This window comes from Leucoraja erinacea, chromosome 13 (assembly GCF_028641065.1).
Source record: "Leucoraja erinacea ecotype New England chromosome 13, Leri_hhj_1, whole genome shotgun sequence".
Classification (NCBI taxonomy): Eukaryota; Metazoa; Chordata; class Chondrichthyes; order Rajiformes; family Rajidae; genus Leucoraja; species Leucoraja erinaceus.
This window is the reverse complement of record NC_073389.1, coordinates 25,324,539-25,348,417: the sequence shown is the minus strand read 5'-3', so window position 1 is coordinate 25,348,417 and position 23,879 is coordinate 25,324,539. Positions and strand designations below refer to the sequence as shown.

Below are 23,879 nucleotides of genomic sequence, written 5' to 3'. Positions count from 1 at the left end.
ATCATTTCCCATTTAAGCTGGGATGTGATGTCAAGGACCACAGGTTTTGGTTGGTGAATGGGAATTAGGAACTTATTTGTGATTGATAGATGCTTATGAAAAAGATCAGAAATTGTGCCCTTTAAATGTTTACATTAGTATTTGTTTAATTGAAGTGCAAGAATTATTGTGTGACTGATGCTGAGAACAATTTGTTCAAGTCTCCATGCAGTGGCATTTTAGTGCATGTGTTATGTGCAATTTCAATCATGTGCTCCTATGATTTTTTTTATTGTCCTATGCATATTCTTAATAGTATCGAAACTTTGCTTTTGAATTTTTATTTAATTACACTAGATGTTGGCTGCTGGTGTAATACTTCATGATAAGATTTGCATTTATATGGTAATTTTAAATAGCTTACTTACATGCTCTACAAAGATGTTATAATCTTAGATTAAAGGTATTTTGTGACTAATTTCCACTACTTCCAAGGGTACTGCCCAATATGATAACATTGGACAATATTGCAATATCAACAGGTAATGAATTGAGAGTGCAAGTAAAAATAAGTATGATTTGCTGACAAATACAGATACACTGGTACAGAATGATGTAGATTGAGACCTGACCTATGTTACTTCAGAAAAATAGGAAGCTAAGAATGACTGTTAATTAATTCATTGTTTTTAGGTTCAGAAGAGGCATTTCATAAGGTGCTGCATCAAATTTAACAAGGATGCGAATATTTTTGGCAGGCAACATAATGGTATACTGTAGATAGAAGGTTGCTTCACTAGCAAGATGCAGAGGTTGGGCATAACCAGGTCTTCTTCTAGTGGGCAAGATGTAGTAACTAGTGCAATGCAGGATTGATGCTGGAGCCTCAACCTTTCACAATTTATATAAATGATTTAGATGAAGGCTCAGTTGCTAAATTTAGTGATAACATAAAGATAGGAAGGAAAGTAATTTGGGAAAGGTACATATAAGGAGATTACAAAGCCTTTAGATGCATCAGCTGGAGTTTAGAAAAGTGAAGGGTGACTTGATTGAATCATATGCAGTACAATCCTAAAGGTAAAAATTGTTCCTTCTTGTGGGAGAATCTAAAACCAAGGATTATTGTTTCATGTAGATGGGTTTTTTTTTCTTTCTGGGATTGTGAATTATTGGAACTCTTCCTCATTGGGTTGGGGCAGCAGGGTTTCGGAATATTTATAAGGTGGAGGTAAATATATAATTGATACTATAAGCAAAGGGATGAAAGTTTACTGTAAGTATGCAGAGTGGACATTATGTAACCAGATCAGCTATAATCTAATTGAATGGCCTGAGGGACAAGTGGCCATTCCTGCCCCTAATTCAAATGTTTGCATTTGCCTAGGTTCATATGATGAATGTTATAAACTTTCTACATTTTCCCAACCCAATATTTGCCTAGTCGTTATTCTATTGCATGTTAAAATTGATTCCTTATATTCATTTCTTATTTCAAAGATGTGAAGTATGGCTTCTGACATTGAAGCTTTATTGTGTAGGAAAGAACTGCAGGAGCTGGTTTAAATCGAAGATAAACACAAAATGCTGGAGTATCTCTGCGGGACAGACAGCATCTCTGGAGAGAAGGAATGGGTGACGTTTTGGGTCGAGACCCTTCTTCAGACTGATGTCAGGTCCACTGAGAGTCAGATCCCCTGACATCAGTCTGAAGAAGTGTCTCAACCTGAAACATCACCCATTCCTTCTCTCCAGAGATGCTGCCTGCCTCCAGAGATGCTGCCTGTCCCGCTGAGTTATTGAAGCTTTGTTGTTGTGTGTATGTTTGTTTGTTTGTTTGTTTGTGCGTGTATTTTAAAAGAAAGACTTCCTAAAAGGACCCGATTGATGCAACCAAGAACAGAAAATTCAAAAATCAGTCCACAAATCAGGCAGTATGTGTGGAGAGAGATTATATTTCGGGTCAAAGACCTCCCAAAATAATTTGGTTGTTACATATATATTTTAAAGAGAAATCAGATTGACAGTGACCCGTCAAATTTATTTGAAAAACTCTACTCTTCTACTAACTTTTAAAGCTATCTTAACAATTGATTTGTTTTAGAACAGTTCATATTTTTACTGAGCTGGCTGTTATAACTAAAGGGTGGCTGGTACTCTTACAAGATTAGTGGATAAGAACATCGTCAATCCTTTTAGGCTATGTTATTGATTGATATTTTTGACAGCGTAAAGTTCAACGTTAGCTTTATTTTCCTATAATGAATCCCCTCTAAGGGAAGTTAACTGCTATAGAAATGATGGGCGTCATTGATGAAGTGAAAATCAAAAGTATAGAAAGATAACTACTCCTCAGGAAACTTGGATGTGAATCACAAAGGGGAATGTATATTTATGATGGCAAGCTTTTCTAATCTGAGAGAAATTATATATTTGGTTATATTTGTTTTTATTTATATATTTGTTTCTAGAAGACTGAAAAGAAAACATAGAAACATAGAAAATAGGTGCAGTAGTAGGAGCAGGCGCAGCAAGTTTTGTTCCGATCGGTGGAAGATTACAAAAGTTATGAAGGTTTAAAAGAAATTGTGAGATCAGCAGGTTGGTCTTCTGACCTGTCAGTCACCATGAAGGTAATACCCATTCCAGCACTCGCTATTGATCTTTGCTGTTAATCACAGGGCTGCCAACATTGGGTAAGAGTTGAGAGTTAGAAAATGCAAGGGAGCATAGCGACTAAGCTCATAGAAACATAGAAACATAGAAATTAGGTGCAGGAGTATGCTATTCGGCCCTTCGAGCCTGCACCGCCATTCAATATGATCATGGCTGATCATCCAACTCAGTATCCTGTACCTGCTTTCTCTCCATACTCCCTGATCCCTTTAGCCACAAGGGCCACATCTAACTCCCTCTTAAATATAGCCAATGAACTGGCCTCAACTACCTTCTGTGGCAGAGAGTTCCAGAGACTCACCACTCTCCGTGTGAAAAATGTTTTTCTCATCTCGGTCCTAAAGGATTTCCCCTTTATCCTTAAACTGCGACCCCTTGTCCAGGACTTCCCCAACATCGGAAACAATCTTCCTGCATCTTGCCTGTCCAACCCCCTAAGAATTTTGTAAGTTTCTATAAGATCCCCCCTCAATCTTCTAAATTCTAGCAAGTACAAGCCGAGTCTATCCAGCCAAAACACAGTCTGAAAGTAATAAATAATATAGATTTGGAAAATACTGTTAACTGGGATTTGAACACATTGCACTAACCTCAGAAGTGTTCCAAAATTCTTCCTTCACATTAAATTGCATTGAAGTCAAATAATGGATGAATTAATGAATGAATGAATGAATAAGGTTATTGGCCAAGTATTCACATACAAGGAATTTGCCTTGGTGTTTCGCCCGCGAGTGACAACATGACATACAGTGACAGTTAGGAATGACACATAAAACATTAATAATAAAACATTGTTGATTAAACATGTGAATTAAATAAAATATCAGAGCAAAAGGAGGCTACAGATTTTTGGTTATTGAGTAGAGCTACTACTCGTGGAAAAGAGCTGTTTTTATGTCTGGCTGTGGCAGCTTTGAAAGTCCGGAGTCGCCTTCCAGAGGGAAGTGATTCAAAGAGTTTGTGGCCGGGTGATAGGGGTCAGAGATGATCTTACCCGCTCACTTCCTGGCCCTTGCAGTGTACAGTTCATCAATGGAGGGAAGGTTGCAACCAATAACCTTATCAGCTGATTGGACGATTTGCTGCAGCCACCAGATGTCGTGCTTGGTGGCTGAGCCAAACCAGACCATGATGGAGAAGGTGAGGACAGACTCAACGATGGCCGTATAGAATTGGACTGTGGAAGAGTAATCATTGTTATATAATGTGCATGAAAGATATTTCATATCTTACAAGACCAATGGTGATAGTGTGATGGCTAAGAGACGATGTCAGATGCATGATTTTTGGCTCCATTCCTTTTGGTCACAAATAGGACAGTAACAGTTGATAACTCTTCTTTGCACCATTACAAGTATGTTGAATTTTCTGGGGCTGGTATAGTGGACTGGGGGGAGGGGGAGCAAGAGCGGAGATGCTGGATATCGAGGAATAGTGAGGGCTCCATCTATGATCTTTTCAGGTGAGGCAGAAGTCCATTTGCACCTACTCCAACCTCATCTACTATATCTGCTGTTCCAGGTGTGGACTCCTTTATATCGGCCAGACCAAGCACAGGCTCGGAGATCGTTTCACTGAACACCTCCACTCAGTCCGCCTGAATCTACCTGATCTCCCTGTTGCTCAACATTTTAACACCCCCTCCCATTCCCACAGTGACCTATCTTTCTTGGAATGTATGTGGGATAGTTTTCTAAACCAACATGTAGAGGAACCAACGAGAGAGCAGACTATTCTAGACTGGGTATTGAGTAATGAGGAAGGGTTAGTTAGCAGTCTTGTTGTGCATGGCCCCTTGGGCAAGAGTGACCATAATACGGTTGAGTTCATTAGGATGGAGAGTGACATTGTTAATTCAGAAACAAGGGTCCTGAACTTAAAGAAAGGTGACTTTGAGGGTATGAGACGTGAATTGGCCAAGATAGACTGGCAAATGATTCTTAAAGGGTTGACGGTGGATATGCAATGGAAGGCATTTAAAAACTGCATGGATGAACTACAACAATTGTTCATCCCAGTTTGGCAAAAGAATAAATCAGGGAAGGTAGTGCATCCGTGGATAACAAGGGAAATCAGGGATAGCATCAAAACAAAAGATGCATACAAATTAGCCAAAAAAAGCAGCCTACCAGAGGACTGGGAGAAATTCAGAGTGCAGCAGAGGAGGACAAAGGGCTTAATTAGGAAAAGGAAAATAGATTATGAAAGAAAACTGGCAGGGAACATAAAAACTGACTGCAAATGTTTTTATAGATATGTCAAGAGGAAAAGATTAGTTAAAACAAATGTAGGTCCCTTGCAGTCAGAAACAGGCGAATTGATCATGGGGAACAAGGACATGGCAGACCAATTGAATAACTACTTTGGTTCTGTCTTCACTAAGGAAGACATAAATAATCTGCCAGAAATAGCAAGGGACCGGGGGTCAAATGAGATGTAGGAACTGAGTGAAATCCAGGTTAGCCGGGAAGTGGTGTAAGGTAAATTGAATGGATTAAAGGCCGATAAATCCCCAGGGCCAGATAAGTTGCATCCCAGAGTACTTAAGGAAGTAGCCCCAGAAATAGTGGATGCATTAGTGATAATTTTTCAAAACTCTTTAGATTCTGGAGTAGTTCCTGAGGACTGGAGGGTAGCTAATGTAACCCCACTTTTTAAAAAGGGAGGGAGAGAGAAAACGGGGAATTACAGACCAGTTAGTCTAACATCGGTGGTGGGGGAAATTCTGAAGTCAGTTATTAAAGATGGGATAGCAGCACATTTGGAAAGTGATGAATTCATTGGACAAATGTCAGCATGGATTTATGAAAGGTAAATCATGTCTGACGAATCTTATAGAATTCTTCGAGGATGTAACTAGTAGAGTGGATAAGGGAGAACCAGTGGATGTGTTATATCTGGACTTTCAGAAGGCTTTCGACAAGGTCCCACATAAGAGATTAGTATGCAAACTTAAAGCACACGGTATTGAGGGTTCAGTATTGATGTGGATAGAGGACTGGCTGGCAGACAGGAAGCAAAGAGTAGGAGTAAACGGGTCATTTTCAGAATGGCAGGCACTGACCAGTGGGGTACCGCAAGGCTCAGTGCTGGGACTCCAGCTATTTACAATATATATTAATGATCTGGATGAGGGAATTGAATGCAACATCTCCAAGTTTGCGGATGACACAAAGCTGGGGGCAGTGTTAGCTGTGAGGAGGATGCTAGGAGGCTGCAAGGTGACTTGGAAAGGTTGGGTGAGTGGGCAATGCATGACAGATGCAGCATAATGTGGATAAATGTGAGGTTATCCACTTTGGTGGCAAAAACAGGAAAGTAGACATATCTGAATGGTGGCCGATTAGGAAAAGGGGAAATGCAACGGGGCCTGGGTGTCATGGTACACCAGTCATTGAAAGTAGGAATGCAGGTGCAGCAGGCAGTGAAGAAAGCAAATGGTATGTTAGCATTCATAGCAAAAGGATTTGAGTATAAGAGCAAGGAGGTTCTACTGCAGTTGTACAGGGTCTTGGTGAGACCACACCCGGGGTATTGCGTACAGTTTTGGTCTCCTAATCTGAGGAAAGACATCCTTGCCATAGAGGGAGTACAGAGAAGGATCACCAGACTGATTCCTGGGATGGCAGGACTTTCATATGAAGAAAGACTGGATAGACTTGGCTTGTACACGCTAGAATTTAGAAGATTGAGGGGGGATCTTATAGAAACTTACAAAGCTCTTAAGGGGTTGGACAGGATGGATGCAGGAAGGTTATTCCCGATGTTGGGGAAGTCCAGAACTAAGGGTCACAGTTTAAGGATAAGAGGGAAGTCTTTTAGGACCGAGATGAGAAAATCATTTTTTACACAGAGAGTGGTGAATCTGTGGAATTCTCTGCCACAGAAGGTAGTTGAGGCCAGTTCATTGGCTATATTTAAGAGGGAGTTAGATGTGGCCCTTGTGGCTAAAGTGATCAGGGGGTATGGAGAGAAGGCAGGGATGGGATATTGAGTTGGATGATCAGACATGATCATATCGAATGGCGGTGCAGGCTCGAAGGGCCGAATGGCCTACTCCTGCACCTATTTCTATGTCCTGGGCCTCCTCCATTCTGTCAGAATGAGGCCCAGCGCAAATTGGAGGAACAGCACTGCATATTTTTTGCCTGGGCAGTTTACACACCAGCAGTATGAACATAGACTTCAGAATTTCATTGAATTTCGTAAGAGTTTCATTGTTCTATTTGGGACATACTGTATGACAATAAAACACGCTTGACTCTCTTGACTCTTCACTAACTTCAAGTAACTCTTGCTTTCCCTCTCTCTCCATCCCTCCCCCTTCCCAGTTCTCTGACCAGTCTGACTGTCTCCAACTACATTTTATCTGTTTGCTTTGTTGTTACATTCTCCCAGCTAACAATGATCTATTCTACATTTTCCCATTAGCATTGCAATCTATGACATGATTGCATAGGTTTCAGGAGGTCGGAGATGTAGAAGGGATTTGAAGCCATTTTCTTTTAATCAAGAGGATGGTTGCAATTTGGAAAACTGACTGCGAAGATGGTGGAGCCAAGCATTTATTAAGTATTGCTCGCTTGAAACACTGTGGCATAGAAAGCTACAAGGCAAAGGTTGGGAAATGGGAATACTGCAGGCAGGTAGAGTACTTAATGGCCTGAGCGAGCAAGGTGGCCCTAAAAGCCTGTTTCTGTTCAGTCTCGGTAGTACTGTCTGATTCACCTCTACCCCAAAAACCAGGGTACTGTCCAATTCACCTCAAGTCCATTGTGGACATTGAACTACAATGCTGAGAATTACATTCTGCACTCTTGAGTTTGACTCAATTGTATTTATGTCTAGTATTATCTGATTGGGCACCATGCAAAACAAAGCTTTTCACGTGACAATAACAAACATAAACTCTGTTAGGCAAAAATGCTTGAGAAACTCAGCAGGTGAGGCAGCATCTATGGAGCGAAGGAAATAGGCAACGTTTCGGGTCGAGGATCTCGACCTGAAACGTGGCCTATTTCTTTCGCTCCATCGATGCTGCCTCGCCCGCTGAGTTTCTCCAGCATTTCTGTCTACCTTTGATTTTCCAGCATCTGCAGTTCCTTCTTAAACATAAACTTTGTTAGTCTAATTTTGTGCTTCAAATGTCAAATTTCTCTTGCCATGGATCACAAGAAACACCTTATCGTATAAAAATGCAATATCAATATGTTTTACTCGCGACTGCATTAGGTGACGCAACCAACTGTTTCAATTTGAGATAAAATAATGTTGAGATCATTGCCTCTTGTGCGGCAACCACGTCTGCTATAAGATCTTTGGTACTGAAGGCAGGTACAGCAGGAATCCCAGTCAACGCATGCGCGCTGCTTGTTCCCGAAGGGCAGGTCCAAAGATACCAGAGGAGCAGGTCTGCCACTGGGACGCATGCGTACTGACAACCCGTGAAGGGCAGGGCTCCGCTCCGCCGCGACGCAGGCGCAGAGGCGCCTCTGTCTGTTCGCGGTGTGCTGACGCATCCGGAGTGCGGCCAGCTAGTGAGCGAGCGGTGATTGGTGGTTTCCGGCTCGACGAAGCACCGCCGCCGACTGGATCTCCATCGCTGCCGCCGCCGCCTCCTGAGTGCGGAGTTCAAGTGAGCAGCATACCGAAAGGGGGCGGGCCGACACCGCAGCACACGGCGGGGGCAAGCGGTAAAATGGTCGAAATAACGGCGGCTGTGAAAGATTGAAAAAAAAAATCCTCGCCTCTATGCAAATAATCCCCCAGGCTCGGCCTGGGCTTCGAGGGAGCAGCAACATCCCGAGACAAGGAGCCTTGGACTGTGGATTATCAGGGTTTTAAGCCAGTAAGGAAGAGAAGGTGGGGTCGTGAGAAGGATAGCGGAGCCCATCAGCTTGCTTCACTACAAATCGGTTTCACCGGCGGCTGAAAATTAGTATTGTTTCTGATGTGCATCCGATCTACACGGGAACAGTTGTGTTAATTTTCGCCCCGATTGGAGAGTTTTTAACTTTGAATTTTTATTCTTGAATTTCTGAATTTTAATTATCGACCATGGCTGACGACGACGTCCTGTTTGAAGATGTGTATGAGCTGTGTGAAGTGATTGGCAAGTAAGTGTCTTTTAAATATATGCTAAAGTAGAAATAAAGCCTTACTTGCATTGTGATATCTTGCGTTATGGTTTCATTTGTGGATTTACAAGACAGGCCTCCGTCTGTTTTCAATGGATTACAGGGTGAAAATATCTCTTTTAAAATGCCCACTAAAACAATTCTGAATTTAAACAAAATTTATAAATCTAAGCTTTGCTATCATAAACAAATCGGTGTTTGTTTGGACGATATTTAATGAGGTAGACCTGCCGATGTAGACGGTTATGTTTACTTGTTCAATAACTGAAATTTGAACGAATTATACAATTGAAAACCTGCAATGACTCGATGTAGTTTTTTCACATTGAATAATACTGTGCTTTCTTTGGAAGGCGTGGTGTATCAAATTTATTTTTCTAGACAATAATAAGAATAACATTGATTCTCTGTCCGGAAAGCTAGAATTTTGCAGTGACGTTTCTTACATTAATATATGACATTTATAATATGGTTCAAAAATACAGTTGTTTTGATAGCTTAAAATGGACCATATCATTTTCATAAACCAATTTTGAGATTCCTCTTCCTTGTGATGATAGAAAGCCAACTAGTGAAGGAGTAGTTCTAAAACTGCGTTTATATTATAGTACAATAATGTTTATGATGCATTAGAAAACTTTAATTGTTTCAAAGAAATGTTCCAGCAGATATTGCCTTGCAGGATGGGTTGAACTATTTATATTCTCGATCTTGGGGTTTGTGCATTACTACTGAAAATATGCATTTTGGATCTCATTTAACTTTTATTTTGAACCTTGTCGAGAGATATTTACTTTTATGCCCCATTGGTTGGAATTGGTTTCTAATTTCATTAGGTTCTGTGGGACATATTTACCGTATTGTTAGAAGATATGGCTTTCACTTGTCATAACATTTAAGAGTAATTAATGTACAAGATTTAAGTTGACATTGTATCACGTAATCGTCCTATCTGGTTTCCAATTTGAAATGTGGCATTAGTTTTGATTTGTGCTAGTAGTTTTAAAACTCCATTTTGAAAAGAGAATTCTGTATAGTTCAGGCAGTACCATTTTAATAATGTACATTTTTTTAATGATGGTCATGTCTTAACAAGTTGTAATGATATCAGGAATAGTTTTGTGTTCCTATGAAATGATAAGAATAAGAGATGTGTATGCCTTTTGATTTCACATCACCACAAAGGACAATCAATTAAATACTTATCGTCACTATTGTAACGTCCTTAGACAAATGTAATGTCCCAGATACAGTGCCCTCCATGACGTTTGGGACAAAGACCCATCATTTATTTATGCCTCTGTACACCACAATTTGAGATATGTAATAGAAAAAATCACATGTGGTTAAAGTGCACGTTGTCAGATAAAGGCCATTTTTATACATTTTGGTTTCACCATGTAGAAATTACAGCTGTGTTTATACATAGACCCCTCATTTCAAGGCGCCATAATGTTTGGGGCACATGGCTTCACAGGCGTTTGTAATTGCTCAGATGTGTTTAATTGCCTCCTTAATGCAGGTATAAGAGAACCCTCCACACTAGTCTTTCCTCCAGTCTTTCCATCACCTTTGGAAACTTTTATAGCTGTTTATCAACATGAGGACCAAAGTTGTACCAATGAAGTCAAAGAAGCCATTATGAGACTGAGGAATAAGAATAAAACTGTTAGAGACATCAACCAAACCTTAGGCTTACCAAAATCAACTGTTTGGAACAACATTAAGAAGAAATAGAGCATTGGTGAGCTTACTATTCGCAAAGGGACTGGCAGGCCAAGGAAGGCCTCCACAGCTGATGATAGAATACTCTCTATTATAAAGAAAAATCCCCAAACACCTGTCCGGCAGATCAGAACCACTCTTCAGGAGTCAGGTGTGGATTTGTCAATGACCACTGTTCGAGGAGACTTCATGAACAGAGATACAGAGGCTACACTGCAAGATGCAAACGGCCATTTAACTGCAAAAATAGGATGACCAGGTTGCAGTTTGCTGACTACTTAAAAGAGCAACCACAGTTCTGGAAAAAGGTCTTGTGGACAGATGAGATGAAGATTAACATATCAGAGTGATGGCAAGAACAAAGTATGGAGGAAGAGAAGGAACTGCCCAAGATCCAAAGCATACCACCTCATCTGTGAAACACGGGGGTGTTATGGCATGGGCATGTATGGCTGCTGAAGGTACTGGCTCACTTATCTTCATTGATGATACAACTGCTGATGGTAGTAGCATAATGAATTCTGAAGTGTATAGACACATCCTATCTGCTCAAGTCCAAATACTCAAAACTCATTGGCCAGCAGTTCATTCTACAGCAAGACAGTGATCTCAAACATACTGCGAAAGCAACAAAGGAGTTTTACAAAGTTAAAAAATGGTAAATTCTTCAGGAACTAAGTCAATCACCTGATCTGAACCCAATTGAGCATGCCTTTTATATGCTGAAGAGATAATTGAAGGGGACTAGCCCCCAAAAGCAAGCATAAGCTAAAGATGGCTGCAATACAGGCCTGGCAGAGCATCACCAGAGAAGATACCCAGCAACTCGCAGACTTCAAGCAGTCATTGCATGCAAAGGATATGAAGCAAAATACTAAACAAGACTACTTTCATTTACATGACATTGCTGTGTCCCAACATTATGGTGCCCTGAAATGGGGGGACTGTATAAACACTGCTGTAATTTCTACATGGTGAAACCAAAATGCATAAAAATGCAGTCTGAAGAAGGGTTTCGGCCCGAAACGTTGCCTATTTCCTTCGCTCCATAGATGCTGCTGCACCCGCTGAGTTTCTCCAGCTTTTCTGTGTAACCTGCATAAAAATGGCCTTTATTAAAATCTGACAATGTGCACATTAACCACGTGTGATTTTTTTTTTTCTCTATATAGAATCCGAGTGATTGCAGTACAAGGAGGTCATTTAGCTCACGGTAGTGATCACATTCACTGCCAAGTGTTTGCTTTATAATTTTGCTTTGTCAGTGGTGATATAAATTGAGTACTAGGTATAAGTGACAATGCATTAATCAGTTTTATTGCATTTTTATACGACTACAAGTATGAATGGTGTTTGGGGTATTTTAAAATTAATTTAACTTCTGTAGTCTTGCTACAATCTCCAAGCAAAATCCGCAATATATAAACTTATGTATCTTGCACTTCCATTGTACCATCATCAGTAACCGCACTTTGAGCATTGCATGCAATAAGTTTTGATGTTCACTCCCTGAATTTTTTTGAATCCCCAACATTTTGCATTTAGAGCAAAGTTTGCATTTGGAAGCTGGGAAGCAAGACATGACATGCTGATTAATTAGAAAGCAACAAACATTTCAACACTAAACAGTATTGTTCTACGTCAGGTCTACACATGGGTCATGGAAACCCCATGTGCCACAAAGTGATTAGCACAAAGCCTTCTCTTGGCAACTGGGCAATTTTTGGGTGGTGGACAATGAGATTTTCACTATTTGGCTGCTTTTCTGTCCGCTTGGGTTTTGAATTTGGAAAGTTGAACCTTTATGTTTTCAGTGGTGGTGGAACAATTGGGGAAAAGACAGACTCCATTGCTTACTGGAAAGACTGAATTGTGCACAACTGTTTAATTTTATGTGAGACATACATCTTTCTAGATTACAATTTAAAATTTGTTGTTGGCATTGTACTCGTTTCTGAAAATTGTAGGTACAAATCACATTCCAGAGAATTGAGCACAACAATCTAGGTTGAGACACTGTGGCATTGCTGCAAAAACAGGTATAAGGCTTAGCCCCAGCACTCGAGTGGTTAAAAAATATCTTAATAGAAAAAAGGGGAAATTGACGTTGGTTTTGGCTAAAAATTTCCCTAATAGCCAATACAGATAGTTCTACTATAGCGCGATAGATGCATTTCTAAGAAACCTTGTGCGATAGAAAATCGTGTTATAAAGACATTAGCGTCAATGGGAGAAAGGGGGTCAGGGGCCAGAGAGTTTCAGACTCTCAATACAAGTTATTTTTCCATGCAGGATTAAAATAAATATATAGTATTATCAACAGTGACCGGTTTATTTTTCTTAAGCTAATAATACAAAATTAAATATGTTACTTTATTTCAAATAGTCTTGTTGCACAAATGTCAATTAAAGTGATTACCTGTCATTTCACTGGCTACCCCACTGTTAAAGTTGCAGCTATATCCTTATGAGACAATGGTGTCTTGATTACTACTGGGAATTTTCTAAAATCTTTTAAATCCAAGACCGCTTTTTTCTGTTGTCAACTTTCAAGTAACATTTAAATGATTCTCTAGTTTCTGACCGAACTTGTGTTATAACCCCGGTTCACTGCTCATAATGCAAATAGTATTCTCTATTTCATCATGCATTATATCCAATTTGTGTTACGGCAGAACTACCTGTATATCTGGTCACAGACAGGGTTGTACCTTTCAGCCTTCATTCCATGTTCTTTCATCACTGGTGTGAGTGTGGCATGTCCCATCTTCAGATTGACTTGCCAAAGGAAGTGGTATTGTGGTCTGGATGGAGTAACTAAAACATCCTTGTAAAATTATTCACCTGCTCTTGTGTTGCCACATCCTTCCTTTAATATGATGATCTGAAATGTACACTATATTCTGTGGTCTAAATAGCAATTACATAGTCTGTGATCTTTGCTCTTCCATTCGACACCTTAGCCAACAAGGATACGCTTCCTGGAAGTCACCTTGACTATCCAATTTGAGATCAGTGGATTTCCATGCCAAACGCCATCAGTTCCTCTACATATATAATTTATTCTCTCTATGAACCAAAGTGCTCCTTCAGTATCAACAGCAAGCATTTTAATCATGGCTGATATATTGTCATTTAACATTTAACAGCGGGACGACAGGTGGCGCAATGGGCTAAGTGTTCGGCTGGCGACCGGAAGGTAGCCGGTTCGAATCCCGCTTGGAGTGCATACTGTCGTTGTGTCGGTGGGCAAGACATTTCACCCACCTTTGCCTGTGTGTGAATGTGTGTGAATGACAGGTGATGGTCGGAGGGGCCGTAGGCGCAGATTAGCAGCCACGCTTCCATCAGTCTGCCCCCAGGGCAGCTGTGGCTACAGAAGTAGCTCTCCACCACCGAGTGTGACTGAGGAGTGAATGAATAATGCGATGTAAAGCGCCTTGAGTATCTAGAAAGGCGCTATATAAATCCCATTTATTATTATTATTAAGAGCAGGGCATGTTTTTTTGGCATTTAATAATATCCTGCTGATCTGATAAGCCTCTGCTCCATGGGAAATCATGATCGACTAATCTTCTTGAATTTTTTGAGGATGTAACAAGTAGAATGGGTAAGGGAGAGCCAGTGGATGTGGTGTTTCGGGACTTTCAAAAGGCCTTTGACAAGGTCCCACACGAGATTAGAGTGCAAAATTAGAGCACACAGTATTGGGAGAAGGGTATTGACATGGACAGAGAGCTGGTTAGCCGAAAAGAAGCAAAGAGTCGGAATTAACGGGTCCTTTTCAGAATGGTTGGCAGTGTCTAGTGTGGTGCCGCAAGGCTCAGTGCTGGGACCCCAGTTATTTACAATATACAGTGCGCTGCATAATGTTTGGGACAAAAATCCATCATTGCCTCTGTACTCCACAATTTGAGATTTGCAATAGAAAAAAATCACATGTGGTTAGAGTGCACATTGTCAGATTTTATTAGAGTATTTTTACACATTTTGGTTTCACCATGTAGAAATTCAGATGTGTTTGTACACAATTCCCCCATTTGAGGGCACCATAATGTTTGGGACACATGGCTTCACAGGTGTTTGTATTTGCTCAGGTGTGTTTAAATGCCTCCTAAATGCAGGTCTTAGAGAACTCTCAGCCTGTAGTCTTTCCTCCAGTCTTTCCATCACCTTTGGAAACTTTTATTGTTGTTTATATCAACATGAGGACCAAGGTTGTGCAAACGTCAAAGAAGCCATTATGCGACTGAGAAACAAGAATAAAACTGTTAGAGACATCAGCCAAACCTTAGGCTTACCAGAATCAACTGTTTGGAACATCATTATGAAGAAAGAGAGCACTGGTGAGCTTACTAATCACAAAGGGACTGGCAGGCCAAGGAAGACCTCTGCAGCTGATGACAGAAGAATTCCCTCTTTAATAAAGAAAAGTCCCCAAACACCTGTCCAACAGATCAGAATCTGGATGGGAATGTTATATGGATGGGAAGGGAATGGAGGGTTATGGTCTGAGCGCAGGTATATGGGACTAGGGGAGATTATGTGTTCGGCACGGACTAGAAGGGTCGAGATGTCCTGTTTCCGTGCTGTAATTGTTATATGGTTATATGGTTAGAATCACTCTTCAGGGGTCAGGTGTGGATTTGTCAATGCCCACTGTCCGCAGAAGACTTCATGAACACACATACAGAGGCTACACTGCAAGATGCAACCCACTGGTTAGCTGCAAAAATAGGATGGCCAGGTTACAGTTTGCCAAGGAGTACTTAAAAGTTCTGCAAAAAGGTCTTGTGGACAGATGAGATGAAGATTAATATATATCAGAGTGATGGCAAGAGCAAAGTATGGAGGAGAGAAGAAACTGTCCAAGATCCAAAGCATCCCACCTCATCTGTGAAACACGGTGGTGGGGGTGTTATGGCCTGGGCATGTATGGCTGCTGAAGGTACTGGCTCACTTATCTTCATTGATGATACAACTGCTGATGGTAGTAACATTATGAATTCTGAAGTGTATAGACACATCCTATCTGCTCAAGTTCAAATAAATGCCTCAAAACACATTGGCCAGTGGTTCATTCTACAGCAAGACAATGATCCCAAACATACTGCTAAAGCAACAAAGGAGTTTTTCAAAGCTAAAAAATTGTCTATTCTTGAGTGGCCAAGTCAATCACCCGATCTGAACATGCCTTTTTATATGCTGAAGAAAAAACTGAAGCCCCCATAACAAGCATAAGTTAAAGATGGCTGCAATACAGGCCTGGCAGAGCATCACCAGAGAAGACGCCCAGCAACTGGTGATGTCCATGAATCGCAGACTTCAAGCAGTCATTGCATGCAAAGGATATGCAACAAAATACTAAACACGACTACTTTCATTTACATGACATTGCTGTATCCCAAACATTATGGTGCCCTGAAATGGGGGGGACTATGTATAAACATTGCTTAATTTCTACATGGTAAAACCAAAATGTATAAAAATGGCCTTTATTAAAATCTGGCAATGTGCACATTAACCACATGTGATTTTTTTTTTTTTTTTTTTTTTTTTTTTTTTTTCCCTATAAAAAAAATCTCAAATTGTGGAGTACAGGTCCAAATAAATAAATGATGGGTCTTGTCCAAAACATTATGGAGGGCACTGTTTCAATCCCAGGAGGAATCCCTTTGAGTGAAACAAGGATTTGAGAGGCCACAGAAGCAGTTAGGAAAAATGATTAAAATGAGAGGAGATCCGCGATTGAGATTTAACAAAACTCTTATTAGTTACTTAAGAGTAAGCTTCACAATTATCTATTAACTTAAATTATTTTGCACTCTAACCACATGTGATTTTTATTTATTTTTTCTCTATTACAAATCCCAAATTGTGGAGTACAGAGGCAAATAAATAAATGATGGGTCTTTGTCCCAAAGATTATGGCGGGCACTGTATATTAACAATTTGTACGAGGGATTTCAATGTGACATCTCCAAGTTTGCGGATGACACAAAGCTGGATGGCAGTACGAGCTGCGATGAGGATGCTATGAGGCTGCAGGGTGATTTAGATAGATTGGGTGAGTGAGCAGATGCAGTATAATGTGGATAAATGTAAGGTTATCCACCTTGGTGCAAGGACAGGAAGGCAGATTATTATCTGAAATGGTGGACACAAAATGCTGGAGTAACTCAGCAGGCTCAGTCCACCTTAACCTACGTGATCTCCCAGTTACTCAGCACTTTAACTCCCCCTACCATTCCCAATCTGACCTTTCTGTCCTGGGCCTCTTTCATTGTCAGAGCGAGGCCCAGCGCAACTTGGAGGAAAAGCACCTCATATTTCGCATGGGTAGCTTACTGTGGTATGAACATTGACTTTAACTTCCAACAGCCCTTGCTTTCCCTCTCTCTCCATTCCCCTCCCCCTCCCTATTTCTCCCACCAGTCTTACTGTCTCTGACTACATTCTATCTCTGTCCTGCCCACCCCCATGACATCATTCTGAAGAAGTGTCTCGATCCGAAACATTACCCATTCCTTCTCTTCAGTGATGCTGCCTGTCCCGCTGAATTACTCCAGCATTTTGTGTCTGCCTTCGATTTAAACCAGCATCTGCAATTCTTTCCTACACATTATCTGAATTGTGTTAAATTAGGAACAGGGGAGGTGCAACGGGACCTGGGTGTGCTTGTACATCAGTCACTGAAAGTAAACATGCAGGTACAGCGGGCAGTGAAGAAAACCAATTGCATGTTGGCCTTCATTGCGAGAGGATTTCAGTTTAGGAGCAAGGAGGTCCTACTGCAGTTGTACAGGGCCCTGGTGAGACCGCACCTGGAGTATCGTGTGCAATTTTGGTCTCCTAATTTGAGGAAGGACATTATTGCTATTGAGGGAGTGCAGCGTAGGTTCACTGGGTTAATTCCCGGGATGGCAGGACTGACATATGATGAAAGAATGGGTCGACTGGGTTTGTATTCACTGGAATTTAGAAGGATGAGAGGGGATCTTGTAGAAACATATAAAATTCTTAAAGAATTGGGCAGGAAAAATGTTCCCGATGTTGGGGTAGTCCAGAACCAGGGGCCACATTTTAAGAATAAGGGATAGGCTATTTAGGATTGAGATGAGAAACTTATTCACCCAGAGAGTTGTGAATCTGTGGAATTCTCTGCCACAGAAGGCAGTGGAGGCCAATTCACTGGATGTTTTCAAGAGAGAGTTAGATTTAGCTCTTAGGGCTAAAGGAATCAAGGGATATGGGTGGGAAAGCACGAACGGCCATGATCATATTGAATGTCGCTGCTGGCTCAAAGGGCCAAATGGCCGCCTCCTGTGCCTATTTTTCAATGTTTCCTATGTTACTATCTGTTCTCCATAACTGTTTCCATTGATCAAAATATTTCTGTCTCTGCTTTCACTGTATTAAATGTTTCAGTTTCTATACCTTTTTGGGTAAAAATGCAAAGGTTTAAAGACCTGTGAAAGAAGTTTCTCTCCCAACTGTATTCTGTCCTAATTCTGGATGCCATCTTGTCAAGTCCCTTTGGAATCTTATTTCAATAAGATCACTTATCATTCTTCTAAGCTCCAGCCTGCTCAATCGTCAGAGCAGCAAGGCAATCTCAACATCCTGGGAATTAACCCCATGAACTTTCTCTGAACTGCTTTCAAACCAAGTATGTACCTTCATAAAATGGCCAGAACTTTATTTGGCATGCCAGTATGGCTTGCAATGTCCTGTGCAATTACAATATGGGACTACCTTACTTAACGTCCTCTTTGCAATAAAGGCCAATGTTATATTTGAATTCCCATTTATTTGCTTCACCTGTGTGCTAACATTTGTTTTTTGAACAAGGTTACCCAGATCCCTCTGTTTAGCAGTAGGTTCTGGTCTCACTCTATTTATATACTATTTGATTTTTTTTTATCATACAAATGTGATGACCTGCTATTTCCACATTATACACTCTATCTGCTAAACTTTTATCCTATCTGTATCCTTTTTTCAGATTGTGTCCTCACGGTTTGTTGTAGCTGGCCAGTTTGGCTACAAAATGCTCATTATTTTCATCTTAAGCCTTTCATGCAGATTGTATGCAGTGATGTTCCAGCGATTTTCCTTGTGGAATCCCCACTCGTTACAGCTTGCTAAATAGAAAATTGATCATTTATCTAAACCCATTAAAAAAAAAAAAAAAAAAAAAAAAAAATTTACATTGCCAATCCTTTATCCATGCTAACATTAACTTCAATGCCATGAGCTCTTTGTGCAGCAAACTTTGGCAACTTATCAGCTGCTTTCTGTGAATCTAAATACACATTCTGTTTCCTTATTTAAATCATTCCTGCTCAGTACAAGCCCAACAAATTGAATTGTTCAAATGTGCCATTACAAAATCATGTTGGCTATATTTGATTATATTTTAAGTCCTTCTTAAGAACAGATTCCAGTATTTTTCCAGTGATAGGTGAACTAGCTTGCAGTTTCCTGCCTTCCATGTCCATTTTTTCCTCACATGGAGATGTTACATTGGCTGTTTTCCAACCACTGGAATTTACCAGTAGTGAATCTAGTGGATTTTGATAGATAATCCGCAGCCAATTCGTTTGGCTCCAGGAACACAGGCCATTGTATTTTGAAGACTTGTTCTTTAGTAACGTTATGTCTTCTCTCTAATTATTTTAAATTTCTTCCTTACTATTTATTTTCAGCATTTCTACTATTATTGCATGGTTTTAGATTCATGTACTGTGAAGATGAGCATAAAATATTTGTTCAAAGTCTACATTATTTGCTTGTATAAACTAAAATGTTCTAAGAACTAGAGCACTAATTATGTGCAGCACTTAGTCAAAGTACCCATTTGACTGATTATTTTTTTATTCTTTTCCTGAGCATTTTGATTCTTTTTCTGAGCGCGCTTTTGAAACTGCTTGCCTCTTTCCATTGGATTCTATAGGCATCTTCCTGATCAATTTGACATAAAATGTCAACTTGGCCAGCATCAAAGATGCTATCCTCATTGACACCTGGAATGTGGCATGGATATTACAGACCCCTTTGTTACAACCGTTTGGGTAATGGAAATCGGATTCAGATTCAGATTCAATTTTAATTGTCATTGTCAGTGTACAGTACAGAGACAACGAAATCGGCCTTAACACAGTTCACAAATCACTACCCAAAAATTTGAAATGTGGAATAAAATTAGCTCTTACGGAATTTCATGTGGGGAGAAAAAGTAAGTAAATAAAATTTTCAACTTATTTTTTTGATGCTCCTGTAATTGATCTGACTTCACAATGTAAAGTATCGCTGTGTGGACCCATTTCCAGGAGCAGAATCCTCTTTCCCCATAACTTGGGTTTGCCTATTAGTTTCACTTATCAGCCCAGGCCTGAATAGTGTCCAGGTTTTGTTACATACAGGCATGGCTGCTTTATTTTACAAGAAATGTAAAATATTATAGCCAATCATCATAGAAATTCTCGGTGAACAGATTCCTAAATTCCTGCACGCCCTCACCCCTACAAAACAAAATCACTTTCATAGATGGTGGCCATCGATGAAGCAGCTGAAAATGTTTGGGCCAAAACCACTGCCTTGAGGAACTCCCACTGCATGGTCTTTGTGCTGAAATGAATGTACTCCAATAACCACAATCATCTTCTGATATACTTGAAATTACTCCAACCAAATTTGTTCAAACACTGCCTTAATGTCAAGACAGTTTATTTGCTTTTTAAAAAAAAAAATGCTCTTTTCTCCATTTTGGATCAAGGCTGTGGGGAGACCTGGAACCAAGTGAGTCTGGTGAGACCTATAATATGCATCATTCTGCAACTCAGTAAGTAACTCTTTGTAGCGGTGCTAAGAACACTTTCCATTGCTTTGATCCTGAATGCAATGATGAGGCTGTAATTGACCAGATTGGCCTTGTCTTTTTTTCAGACTGTAGCCTGGGCTGTTTTCCACGTTTTGGAGTAAATGTAGTATTAAAACTACTTGAATACTTTGGCTGGAGGCAAGGCTAGTTTCAGAGTACATTTCATCAGCATTACAATACACACCATTGGATGTTGTCCGGTTCGATCACCTTTGGTACCCAAATGCATTTCTAAATGTGCATGGAATCAGATTAGCTGATTGATGGCCTTGTAGGCTAAGACTGGGTTCTGAGATGGTGACGATCTCAAAGCCGAAAATATCATGTTGAAAGCTGCAAATGTCTTTTGCCTGAATGTACCATTTTTCTAATGGTTGTGTATGGGAATGGTCTTGAAGCCATCTTCTCAAACTAACTGATTGTCTTCGTGTCAGGTGTGCTAGGACTACTGGAGTCTGACCTGATCGATTGGTTGTGGAATTTCTTAGCTCTGGCTGTTAAAACTGCTTTTACTTAGGATGTATGCGCGGCATCTGTATGTTGAACCTTGGTCAATGTGGTAATTCATTTTGAGGGATGCGTGGTGAGTCTTGTTATCAGTTCAGCGTGCTTTGTTGATATATTCATTCCGAGGTTACAGATTGTGGTGGTATTTACTGCACTTCAGCACGTGTTGCCCTAAATACCACATGGATGTTTAGTTCTGAGCTACCAGATCTGATTCAAATATTTTATTGCTATAATAACTTTGTGTGTCAAGCAGCATCTGTGGAGGCAAATGGATGCTCAATATTTCTGGTCAAGACCCTGCATCAAGATAGAGTGTAGAGGGAAGATAGCTAATAGAATAGAAGTGAGAAAGAGGGTTAAGGCAGAGGCTGATGGGTGGAACCAGATGAAGAGGTGGAGTGGAAGATATGAGGATTATCAGGCAGGCAGGGAATGTTGGGACAGAGGCTGGTAGGGTTTATGTGGAAATAGATCTGGGAGGGATGATGGGGTGTGGGAGGGGATGGGAACAGTAATCCAAAGAAGAAACCATCATGGATAGGTATGTGGTGATGAACAGATGGAGCCAGATGGGGAGGTTAATATGTTACAATATCAAGGTAGTTGAGGGAGAAAAGAAGGGAGAAGGTGAAGATACTGAGAGAGATCCCAGGTAGACTAGTGGGAGTGGGAAATGAACACTGAATGTAAGCTACCTGAAATTGGAAAATTCAATGCCCGTACAATGCTAATGGAGCAATTCGGACATTTCTTCCTTTTATGGATCTCTGTCTCCATCACGAGACAAACTATTCACTTGCATCTGCTATAATCATATGGACTCCGGCATATAAAACCGTGACTATATCTCCTTCCATCAGATCACCTGTAAAGACGCCATCCCTTTCTCTCAGTTTCCCAATTTTCACTGCAAGATGAGGCTTTCCGCTCTAGGACTTCTAAAGTAACCTGCTCCTTCGGGTAACATTGCTTCCTCTCTGCTGTAGTTGATGAAGCCCGCACATGCATACCTTCCACATCTGCTCTCAACCACTCTCCAGACAGAAAACAGACAAATTTCCCTGCTCCTTGCCTTTCACCTCGCCAGCATATTCACCATTCAACATGTCATATGTTGTCACTTCCACCAGCTCCATTGAGATCCCACTGCAAGCTACATCTTTCCCTCTTCTCCCCTACCACACACCTTTGCTGCTTTCTGCAGTGACTAGTCTCTCTCTGACTTCCACACACCCCTCCAGATCTCTGGTGCCTTCCCCTGCAATTGTAGGAGGTACTTGTCTCTATGCCACCTTCCATGCCACCACCAGGGACATAAACAGGTGAGGTACAGATTTATGTGCATCTTGTCTGACCTGATCTATTACATTTGGTGCTCACAATGTGGGAGTCCTCAACATTGACAAGATCAATCTAAGTCTTGGCAACCTTTTTGCAGAATACCTGTACTCTATCTGCAGTGGCCATGACCTCTTCCCGTTCCCATTGTGGTCTGCCTTTCCTCTGCCTTCTCCATTGGCACAATGTGGCTAAATGCAAATTAGAATAATGGCATCTTACATTCTGTTTAGACAGTCTATAACCCAATAGTATGAACATTGAATGTTCTAATTTCAGGTAATCCATACTCTATGGACCCTTCCCAACTCCTCACCCCCCCACGGAACCTTGATTTATAGCCCACCCCCACCTTGTTCTATTTGCCTATAACTCGGATGTCTCTCCACCTAGAGTTCATCTCCCTCTGCTCACCTTTCCCATTCACTCCCCACGCTCCAGTAAACATCAATGATTTAAAGTAACATTAGCAAATTTGCACTGGGTGGCAGTGTGAACTGTGAGGAGGCTATGAGAATGCAGGGTGCTTGGATAGGTTGGGTGAGTGGACAGATGCATGGCAGATGCAGTTTAATGTGGATCAATGTGAGGTTATCCACTTTGGTAGCAAAAACAGGAAGGCAGATTATTATCTAAATGGTGTCAAGTTAGGAAAAGGGGATGTACAGGGATCTGGGGATCCTTGTTCATCAGTCAATGGAAGTAAGCATGCAGGTACAGCAGGCAGTGAAGAAAGCGAATGGCATGTTGGCCTTCATAACAAGAGGAGTTAAGTATAGGAGCAAAGAGGTCCTCCTGCAGTTGTACATGGGCCTAGTGAGACCACACCTGGAGTATTGTGTGCAGTTTTGGTCTCCAAATTTGAGGAAGGACATTCTTGCTATAGAGGGAGTGCAGTGTAGGTTCACAAGGTTAATTCCCGGGATGCCAGGACTGTCATATGCTGAGAGAATGGAGCGGCTGGGCTAGTGGGAGTTGTGTACAGGCCACCTAACAGTAGTAGTGGAGTTGGGGATGGCATCAAACAGGAAATTAGAAATGCGTGTAACAAAGGTAAAACAGTTATAATGGGTGACTTCAATCCACATATAGATTGGGTGAATCAAATTGGCAGGGGTGCTGAGGAAGAGGATTTCTTGGAATGTATGCGGGATAGTTTTCTAAACCAACATGTAGAGGAACCAACGAGAGAGCAGGCTATTCTAGACTGGGTATTGAGTAATGAGGAAGGGTTAGTTAGCAGTCTTGTTGTGCGAGGCCCCTTGGGCAAGAGTGACCATAATATGGTTGAGTTCTTCATTAGGATGGAGAGTGACATCGCTAATTCAGAAACAAGGGTCCTGAACTTTGAGGGTATGAGACGTGAATTGGCCAAGATAGACAGGCGATTGATTCTTAATGGGTTGACGGTGGATATGCAATGGAAGGCATTTAAAGACTGCATGGATGAACTACAACAATTGTTCATCCCAGTTTGGCAAAAAAATAAATCGGGGAAGGTAGTGCATCCTTGGATAACAAGGGAAATCAGGGATAGTATCAAAACAAAAGATGAAGCGTACAAATTAGCCAGAAAAAGCAGCCTACCAGAGGACTGGGAGAAATTCAGAGACCAGCAGAGGAGGACAAA

General features: G+C 40.9%; 1 protein-coding gene across 1 annotated transcript in view; it reads left to right on the top strand.

Annotated features, from left to right (window-relative positions):
• The first annotated feature begins 8,157 nt into the window (after window positions 1–8,157).
• LOC129702708 (peripheral plasma membrane protein CASK) overlaps window positions 8,158–23,879 on the top strand; it is a 255,618-nt gene continuing 239,896 nt past the window's right edge. Inside the window, exon 1 of the mRNA XM_055644636.1 lies at window positions 8,158–8,771. Within this exon, the coding sequence (XP_055500611.1) occupies window positions 8,713–8,771 (59 nt within the window). The 5' untranslated portion in view covers window positions 8,158–8,712. The remainder of the gene's footprint in view (window positions 8,772–23,879) is intronic.